The sequence below is a fragment of the Myotis lucifugus genome, unplaced genomic scaffold (assembly GCF_000147115.1).
Source record: "Myotis lucifugus unplaced genomic scaffold, Myoluc2.0 scaffold_17, whole genome shotgun sequence".
NCBI lineage: Eukaryota > Metazoa > Chordata > Mammalia > Chiroptera > Vespertilionidae > Myotis > Myotis lucifugus.
The window spans coordinates 5718414-5728841 of record NW_005871065.1 but is presented as its reverse complement, the minus strand read 5'-3'; the positions used below and the strand labels follow the sequence as shown (position 1 = coordinate 5728841).

General features: G+C 38.9%; 1 protein-coding gene across 1 annotated transcript in view; it reads right to left on the bottom strand.

The window, feature by feature from the left end:
- The window catches only part of SLC30A8 (solute carrier family 30 member 8), a 26107-nt gene extending 16176 nt beyond the window's left edge, over positions 1 to 9931 (bottom strand). The window contains exons 1-2 of the mRNA XM_014452728.2: positions 9861 to 9931; positions 4901 to 5100 (exon numbers count right to left, since the gene is read on the bottom strand). Coding sequence (XP_014308214.2) covers positions 4901 to 5100; positions 9861 to 9931 — 271 coding nt within the window. The remainder of the gene's footprint in view (positions 1 to 4900; positions 5101 to 9860) is intronic.
- Between the last annotated feature and the right edge of the window lie 497 nt (positions 9932 to 10428).

The window sequence follows — 10428 nt, the reverse complement described above, 5'->3', positions numbered from 1 at the left end:
TGAAATTGGCGGGCCCCGTTCAAAATGCATTGACCGGTCTTTCTTGGGATCAAGGAAGGCAGGCTTCGAAACCCAGCTGAAGTGATGCAGGTGTTTTGCAATGCGGATGTGGTACCCTAGATGGATATTGAAACAGATAAGAGGGCATCTGTGGGAAACTGGTAAACCAGAAAGGAGGCCTCTATCACTGTGTCTCTGATGCCTAGTTTTGGCCTCGTGCCCCATGGGTTATGGTAACAGGAACTCTCTGTTAGGGGAACTAATTGGAGGTCAGTTGTTCCTTTTAAAGCAAAGATCAATGTATTGTCTAATATATTATTATTATAGATGAAAGGATTGAAGTCTTGCCACGTGCTGCAACATGGTCGCCTTCCTCCGCCTCTTTTGCTATACCGAGCGTACCCAGGCACCCCCGCCAGTGTCTTGTGTCAATTGGTTGTGCATATACGCATGCATACACGGCCTTCGGTTGATCTCTTACCCCCCACCCCCCCCAACCCTCCCCAGCCTTCCCGCTGTCATTTGACAGTCTGTTCGATGCTGCTCTGCCTCTGTTTCTATTTTTGCTCATCAGTTTATAATGGTCTTTATTATCCATAAATGAGTGAGATCATGTGGTATATTTCCCTCATTGACTGGCTTATTTCACTTAGCATAATGCTCTCCAGTTCCATCCATGCTGTTGCAAATAGTAAGAATTCCTTCTTTTTTACAGCAGCATAGTATTCCATTGTGTAAATGTACCACAGTTTTCAATCCATTCATCTGTTGATGGGCACTTAGGCTGTTTCCAAATCTTCTCTTTTAAAACGTTAATTACTCCTCCAGGCTTGCAGAATGAGTCCAGATTCCCAATTCCATATGGTCCTTCTTGAACCCCCAACTACTGTTCCAGTTTTATTCTCCACAACCATGTTTTACCCTTAGGTAGGTCTTTTCATTGGTATGTCATAGCTACCTAACTCAAACCAGCTTAAACAGTAACAACAATCAAGTGACAATTTATTGACTCAGTAACTGAGGACAGATCTGGGTGGGATGGGATTGGGTGCAGCCCACACTCAGGTTCAAAAATGTTGGGGCTCCCCTCTGTGTCCAACTATTGCTATTTATTGTCCTAGAGAAGACAGACTTCCTCCCCCTCAGCAAGAAAAGGGGGCCTCTGGAAGCTCCAGGTTCAGAGCATTTCAGCATAGTATCTGCAGAGTAAACAGAGCTTTCCCCCCGAGCCTCCCTATGTAAAGGCCCGGAGACTCTGATTAATCCAGCTTGCCATCTCACACCCAGCCTTGAGCATGAGGCACCTGGGCCAGGATACCAGAACTGCAACCAGGCAATGAGTGTGAGAAAGCTTGCTGAACACGCAGTACCAGTTCACTACCAACAGTGGCACCCAAATGTGGCTGCCTAGCAGACTCACTTGAATTGCTTCCTGAGAACACATACTCCCTGTCCTGTTGTAGACCCACCCGCTCAGTCTCTCCAGGCAAGGCTGATGCTTACTCCTGCAGGACCACAATAATAATCAGGTGCTGGTCATTCAGGCCCCTCCATCTGAAAGGTCCCCTCACCTCCCTCTTAGCCACCTCTCCATGTCTACCCCCCTCCCTCAAGGATTGGCTCAAATCCCATCTCCTGCAGGAGTAATCTGAGAATAATAATTGCTTTCTCTGACATGGTCAAAATGACTTTAGGGAGGAAGTGAGCTGTGGGCTGGGCTCTTGAATCATGGCCAGTGTTTTGATGAGTGTGGGGGATGAAGGAAAGTGTTTTTTCATTCAAATGGAAAGTCATGAGCCAACTCTACAGAGATATTAAGATACAATGATTATTTTTGCATTCAATGAATAAATGGCTGAAACAGAAGAGCCGTGTAGGGAAGTAGTAAAGGAAAGAGACTGATAGTCTGTTTGGCAGCCAGATGGTGGAATGGCTTGAAAGCCAAAGTAAGAGGTTTTCATTTTGTCCAGGATGCCAGAGCTTCCCAATATATTGATCTCTCTCACTTGGGGCTTAGCACAGAGGGAGCCCCTAAACCAGGCTATTGTTGCCACAGGTATTCTTGCCAGTTTACTTCAGTGCTCAGTTAAAGTTCCTACATCTGCCATGATGGGGAAAGGTTGTGAAGGGCTGAACGAGGCAAAGGAGAGCCAGGGAAGAACTTTCAAGACAGAATCAACATGATGAGAGCAATGTTTGAGGAATATCTGCTCAAAATAAATACAGCTCGAATTCCAAATGGTTGTCAGTATCCACTTAATTTCTTTACTGACACCACTTTCCTCCGACTCTAACATTACATTAGAACTCATAGACCAATTATCCAGGAATGAGAAGATAGCTTCCCATTTTACCCCCTAAAAATGCAAGTCATTTTTTAAAAGCAAAGTGATAGAGCATAAGAATGGGTATAAGGAGAAAAGTGAGGTTTTTTGGAATGGAATAATCATCCATTCTCAGATGGTTATTAATTTTTTCTCTATTACCCAAAAGGTAGCATAAATTAATAACCATCTGAAAATGGACGATTACTCCATTAGCATCTGCTAAGCTATTTTTTTCCACTATAATGGCTAGCAATCAGAATTAATTGTTTTCTTCAAGCTATGGAGTCTTATGGCCCATGTACTCAGACTTTTATTGCTTTTCAAAACTGGAAAAGAACTTAGACTTATCCAGCTCAAGACAAATCCAGGGTTGTTAATAACCTGCTTCCAGTCGGTTTACAAAAATAATTGATAGCACACAGTTCCTAGAGCCAGGGTAAGTCTTTTGAAGGAACTGACTTAATAGCTTGTGGAATAGCAAATAATTTACTTTTAACAGTTCCAATCTGGAAAACGCCCTGTGGATACCCACCGACATCTTTGCCAAAGGAGTATTCTTTTTCATTACTGAAATTCATAAGGTTGTGGACAATATTGCATTGCTCATGAAAGAGACTGACAAAATGGAAAATCTAAAAAACAGAACCCATTCAAAATGCGATTTGAAAAGGTGATGTCTGGAAATTCACAGCCTTCCAATAAAGGCCTGGCACCGCCCCATTGCGAACGCAGCTCAGGAAGAAGTAGAAACTGGCTTGTTTCCTCCAGTACTTTCTGCCTCTGCTTCTTCCTGGATCCGTGTGATGCTGAGAATCGATGGCATCTTCTCCCCAGCTGATGTCTAATCAGCATTCTGAAGTGAGATGGCCTTTCGTTCACAAAACTCACTTTTCTCCTTATACCCATTCTTAAAATCATAATTAGATTTTGGAGAAACCTGAGCAAAATGATTCTCATGCTTAATTAAAATAATAAACTAAAAAAATTATGTTTATCTTTTTTTCTGTTAAACAAGGATTAATAAGGAAAGAATAAGAGCTATTATAACATATAAATTTGCATTAAATAAATGTGTTACTACTGACAAGAACCAGCAACAGGAATCATGAAATACCTTAGAACCAAACCTTATTGTTTATAAAAAATTGATAAATGATAAAAGAAACATCAAAAATCAATGGAGAAAATAATTATTTCATAAATTATACTGAAAACATTGTTAGCTGTTTAAAAAAAGATTTTTTTAATATATTTTATTGATTTTTTACAGAGAGGAAGGGAGAGGGATAGAGAGTTAGAAACATCAATGAGAGAGAAACATCAATCAGCTGCCTCCTGCACTCCTCCTACTGGGGATGTGCCCACAACCAAGGTACATGCCCTTGACCGGAATTAAACCTGTGACCTTTCAGTCCACAGACTGATGCTCAATCCACTGAGCCAAACCAGTTAGGGCTAGAAAAAGTTTTTTTTTAATTCTTAAAACATATCTACTTTCACATTGATTTAAAACTGAACAACAAAATGGTATTTATCTTCTCAGTCCCTGGAAAGGCTTACTAGGCACTAAATTGATGAAAGAGTAGTAAAAAAAAAAATCAGCTAAAAATAAAATGTTCGATACAATTATCTCTATAAAATTTTAAACTTCTTTATGTCAAACCAAAAATTAAACAAAAAATTAAAAAGCAAACAAAAAGCAGTAAAAGTACTAACAAACATAACAAAAGTTTAATATCCTAATATATAAAGAGCTCCCAGAGATCAATATAGCGAATCATAAGTTCTCTAAAAAACAGACATTAAGAGGCCACCAGGAATGCATTTACAGGGAAATACAGATCACTAATAAGCATGCAAAAAAAATGTTCTAGCACTAATGGATGTTAAAATAAAGCATATTCATTTATATATTAACAAAGATTTCTCAAAGATTAAAATAAGTTCAGATAAAGATTGGAGAGCAATCATTTTCATGCAGACCTGGCAGACATAGGAATTGTATTAAGCTTTCTGGATAGCAGTTTGGCAATATGCATCAAGAAGTAATGAAAATATTCATGTCCTTCAACCAACTATTTCCACTTTTAGGACTCTCTTTGAAGAGATTAACCAGAAAGGCAGGCAGAGTTTTATTCAAGATTTTTTATTGCAGCATTGTCCATAAACAGGGAAAAAAATCCCTACATTTCTAACAATAGAGAGATGGTCCTTTAAATCACAGTGGAATGTGCATTGTTCAGGCGTGAAAATATTTTCAGAGCATTTGATGGCATGGTCAGAAGCATTTAGTGTGCTCTCGGTTGTGTTGAAAAACTGAGCTATGAATAGAAAATATATTGTATGGAAATACTTCATAATTTTATTGGCAGTCATCACCCTAATGTGGGATGGTGGTGAATGTTATTACGTTTCCTTTTATTTCCAATGTATCTACAATGAGCCCATTGTTACTTCATACTTACAGAAAGGTTAGCTCTCACTTTAAAAGAAGAACCTAGGTCACCCTCCTGTAAGGATGGAGGATTTTCTTTGCTTGGTTAATCAGAGAAGCCTCGTTGAGAAATACTCACCCACAACCTCCGCAATCATGAAGACGAAGCATATTCCCGAAGCAGCCCAGAGTTTCCACTTGGCGTAGACTTGCTCGTTTGCCCTGTTCTCTGTGGCCTTGGCATTACTGTGACAGTGATAGATGGCCCCGGGCTCCAGCACCTCTGGCTTCTCTCCAGAACAGTGATCTTTAGTCACGGGTTTCTGCTGGCGATCCACACTGCGCATGAGTTCGACAGAAGCAAGAAATGAACATGGTTGCCAACACCACTGACAGCCCTACCCTTTCTCTGAACCACTGTGAGGACATTTGCTAGCTATCTAGGAAGCTGTAATTCACAGCTCCCTCTACAGGAAATATCACGTGTAAGGAACAAGCAAGAAATGTCTAAATATCTATCTGAAGTCTCAACTACTAAAAGTTTTGCTCCTATTCAGTCAAACTCTTCTTCAGTCTCTACTACCAGTGATTAAAAGATATCAAAGGAGCAGGAGGAAGGATGCAGATACATTTCTTTCCCAATAACTTCATTTTGAAAAGATATTGGATACTGTCCCACAAATCAAAAAAGGAGTGGGAACATTGTTAGATATGTGTCTGTGAGCCAACTGATGATTCGAATTCCCACCATTGCATGCCAGCACTGTCACTTTCTTCTCCACGACAACATTGTTAATAGATCATAGCAGTTTTCCTGCTAAGTCCATGGGGACCCTAGAAACCTTCTTCACACAGCATTGCGCACAATCTCTACCAATCCATGAAAGTTATAATGGAAGTTGAGACTTACTCATACTTCCTATAGCAAGCAGTACATATCAGTTCTGCTAGTTCTGCTCATGCAGAAATCATTATTTAGAGCCGTTTATAAAATTATAGAAGGTCATAGATGGAAAGATTATAGATAACATTTAGTCCAACCCCATAGTTTCTTAGCCGAAATAATTAGGGTTCAGAAAGGTTAAGTAATTGCCTGAGGACAAATAGCTGGAAAATTGCAGAGCTGGGATTCCAAGACTTCCTGCGTCTTCCAGGTCACCCCATTTTTCTTCCCTACCTGAACTTTAGTAAATCTAAAACCAATCTTTACTGATGCTATGTTGATGTTCACAGATCTTGAACTAATCATTGAATTGTTAAATAAACTTATTAGAAGCATTAATAAGGTTATTAAAATTAAGAGCTTTGTATTCATTACTTTGAAAGATATAAAAACAGAAATAAATTAGCCTCCAGTTGAAGAGCTATTTCATTTGTCTTATCACCAGCTGGAATTAAAGATCTGCAGGCTTTGGCTTAGATGATGATTTTGATTCTGACTCTAATTATCGTTATACTTATTTTTTCTGAATAAAAGAATATATTTATTATAGAAAATTGCGAATTACAGAAAAGCACAAACAGAGGGGGAAATCACTGGTAACCTTACCTGCAAGAGACAATTACTATGGACATGTTGTTGTTTAGCTTTGTAATATACAAACACACTTTTTGTACATAATTAAAGACCATATTAATTAGGATTTTTTTATTGCAAGTGCAGAAAACAAAGCTCATGGCAGGTTAATCAATAAGTGGGGATTATTGGTTCCGAAACTGAAAATGTCTGGAGGTAGTGGGCTTCGGACTGATTTATCAGGGCTCTGGATCCATTGCTTAATTCTAACTGTGCTTCAGGCTGGTTTTCCTCGTGATAGTGGGATGGTTGCCCAAGGCAGTCAGGGCTACACACTTGCTATTTCTTATGCAAGGAGTGAAAGTGTCCTCATTTCCAACTGCTAAACAAGAGTTCTAAGTTGCACGCTGAGTTGGCCAAATGAAAACCAACCCCTAGACCCAGGGGAATTTGGATGGGCTGATTGACTCAGACCTTGTTCCAATCAGAATATTGGCTAAACCCAGCCATGCTGACTCCTCCAGCTGAGAATGGGGTAAATACTACCTAAATCACATGGATGCAACTCACTGGGGATGGGCCAGAATGGATTGTGGATGAAATGACAGTGTCACCACAGGATCCTACCAAAGATACAGCTTTGGGACCTGAATCTTAGCTGTATTTATTGTTAACATTTCCTCAATTTATTAAATATTCTACATCATTACTTTTAACCTGTAGAGATTGTTATATTTAATATAGATCTGTCACAACATAATAACCTTAATTCCTATTATTGGACAATTCATGTTTTCCAATTATTTGCTCAGATAAGCATCACTTTGATTCATATTCTTATATTTAATCTTTGCTCAATATATTATTATCTCCTTAAAGTGTAATCTCAGAAGGGAAATTGCTTGGTCAAAGAGTATCCATATTTTTAAGGACTTTGATGTATATTGCCAAGTTGACTTCGGAAGGTTTGTACCAATGATGTTAATAGCACTCAGGATTTTGAGCAGTTCCACAAACTCTTCATATTGCAATAGGAACCACTTGGCAAGAGGCACATAAAGTATTTATATCTTTACATTGTTGCCTTTGTAATGTGATATATGCCCTGATAATAAATAACCATATACTGTAATAGTGTGGGTCCCCAATGGTCATCAACTCAAAGGACCCTGAGAAGGCAGCATGAGCAAGACAGGGCCACCAATTGTTCTAGCACTGTTTATATGAGCACTGGTTTATTTTATATTTTCCATGAATCTTGTGGCCAGAGAAAGATAATTTATCCCTGGACAGTTTAGAAGGCAGAAATCCCACCAGAGCACAGCCTGTGGGCAGTGCCACAAGAGAAAAACGCAATAACGCTGGCCAATTTTGACTTTTAAATACCACTTTGCTGTAGACCTCAAATTGACCAATATGGCTTTCCTTTGGGCTGAGATTGAACTTGAAGCACTCAGCCAGACATCCATGGCTTAATAGGGTCCATGGACATGGGATGCAGAGTGTTCATATATGTGTATGTGTGTGTTTTATGGGTGCATGAAAAAGTCCACAGTCTTCATTGGGCTCCCCAAAGAATCTATGATTCTAAAAGTTAAAACCCCAAGTTAAAATGCATTCCCCAAGATCTCATTAGAGCAAAGTGGTCTAAGTGTCTAGATGCAGTGCAGGCTCTTAAGCTGAAGGATAATGTGAATCTCAAGAAGAATATTTTAAAAGATGGTTCTAAAAAGCAAATGCTATGATGCATCCAAAAAGTAAGTGTAAATTTGCTGCCACTGAATTAATCACTGTAGATTTCCACGTGTTATAATATAGTTGAGGCTCTGAAGAGCAGGAACAATAGACCAGAGCAAAGAAATTCACTACAGCATCACAGAGAAAAAGAGGGAGAAACAGGTTCCTGACTGGGAACATGAGGGAACAGGAGAATTTCTTCCGGGTCTAATTGTTTTTATTTGAAAAGAAAAGAAAAACAGGTTTGACCATTTTTATCATCACCCTATCCTGCAAGCTAAACACATGTCTGAGGCAAATGAGACCCTATAACCATAAATGATTGGCTTTATGTGCCTCACAGAGTGCTAATGGTCTATTTTAATGAGAAGGAAAATACTGTTATTTCAATAATGTAGAGATGCTCTATTAATAGTGTCCAAGGTGTTAACAATTTGTTGTACAAAATTTCTGCCTGACCTAACATGAGTCTTTATTGCTTATGAACTCAAAAAATCACATGTAATATTACTTTCTAAGAAAAATAAGTTTTATAAGGTGAGATAATAGATGGTCTCGGTTCTTTGTCATATGTTTGCAAAGCAAAGTTATAAATATCCTGAGAGAGAAAGCTTTTCTTTGCAGCTGCTCAGACAGTTGATTCTATCAAACATGATGTTGCTGCTCTTTGGAATATTAATTCGGTCCCATGAAACAAACAGCACTACGCATATTATTAATGGATAAGTATTTTCTTCACTTCTGCTCCTAGCATGAATGTATTTCAGATTTTCATTCATTCATCTCTATGCACTGAGTTTCTCTTTGCTCCCCACTTGGATTGAATTCCCCAAATACGCAAAACTCATTCTTACATGTCTCTGTCTTTACCCGGCAAAATCTCCATCTGATCAGCTTTCTTTAACCCTACTTTCTATGTAAGGTTTCTCTAACCTTACTCTAATTCCCTTTATTTTTCAGTGCTCAACCTATCGCTTCTGAAAAGCTTTCTCTGACTTCCATAGTCCAGCTAAGACCTAGGTTTCCTTGAGATATTCTCATTGAACACCCTCAGAATGACACTTACATGCTATTTTGTAATTGATTTTTTCTTATATGTATTCCATATTAGACTCCAAGTTTCTAGAGGACACAGATCTGGGACTAGGAATCTTTTCTTCTCCATTATATATCCAGGTGTGTTCAATCCATAATTTTTAAATAAAGGAAAATGAATTAATATATTGTACATGGCACTGTGGGGGATATTCAAAGGAACTAGAACTATGTAGAACATTAAAACTTAGCTCTTTTATTATAGGTGTGTATATTCAATAATGGTATTATATGATAAAGAAAATAGCAAATAATTTTCTTGTGCAAAGAGAAAAGCACTAGGTGTGGATGGAATAAGGGTAGAGGGGTGAATTGGTAGAAGATGATGCAAGAGGTGGACAAATAACTTTAAGATCAATGTAACCACAAATTTTGTCACATCGTTGAAAAGCCTCCCTTCTTCCTAAATATAATGTAATAAAATATACTATCTATTTTAAAAGTAGAAGTAATTGAGGAAAAGAAAGGCAACCACATTAGATTGTATATGTCTATTTTCTGGAAGGATATCTACAGGTGGAAATACATGCATAAAGGGTGTCCTTCATGCTCTTAGGATACTTAAGACTCAAATCATGGAGAGTATTGCATGTTTCAGGATATGAATTATACAAGTCTGCCAACAGTTTATAAAATTTTACAAAATGTCCCAAGTTGCACAGCAAAAGTTCCCAGTCTGAAGCTGTGGGATCTAGGGATGTATTGAGGATTGAAGACAGAAAGCCGTGAAGCAGAAACAGATGGCTGTTACCTGTCTAGTGTGAAGGCATACATCTTGGTGGCTTTGTCAGTCACAAGATAAGTTCTTTCCGGGAACTCCATGGTGGCCAGGATGAGAGCTTTTGCTGCGACTGTGGTTATTCTTGTTATTGTTGCTCTGCTGCTGCTGTTCAACTCACTGTCCAGTTTGGGAAGCAAAGCAGCATTACAAGTATTCACACACTTTCCAAAGATAAAAACAAAAGGGCTTCCGGGACTTAATAGAACAAGCCTCCTACATCAGTGTTCTTGTAGGTCTGCTAAACTTACAGCCTCCTGGAGTACCACCTGGCCTCATTCTCTCACCCACAAGTTCCTTCCTAGAGAGATGTGCAGGGAGGATCCCATGGGGTGTGTGTGTGTGTGTGTGTGTGTGTGTATGTGTGTGTGTGTGTGTGTGTGTTTCCCGTGCTATCTGATTCCACTGTGCTTTCTAAGAGGCGGAGGGCTCAGGGCTTCCTTCTAATTGCTGATGTAGAGATTTGGTCTTCAGAGCACACCTGAGTGATCTGCAAACAGCTACCCTCTGTACAATAATCTCATTTTTTTTCTTTTTTTTC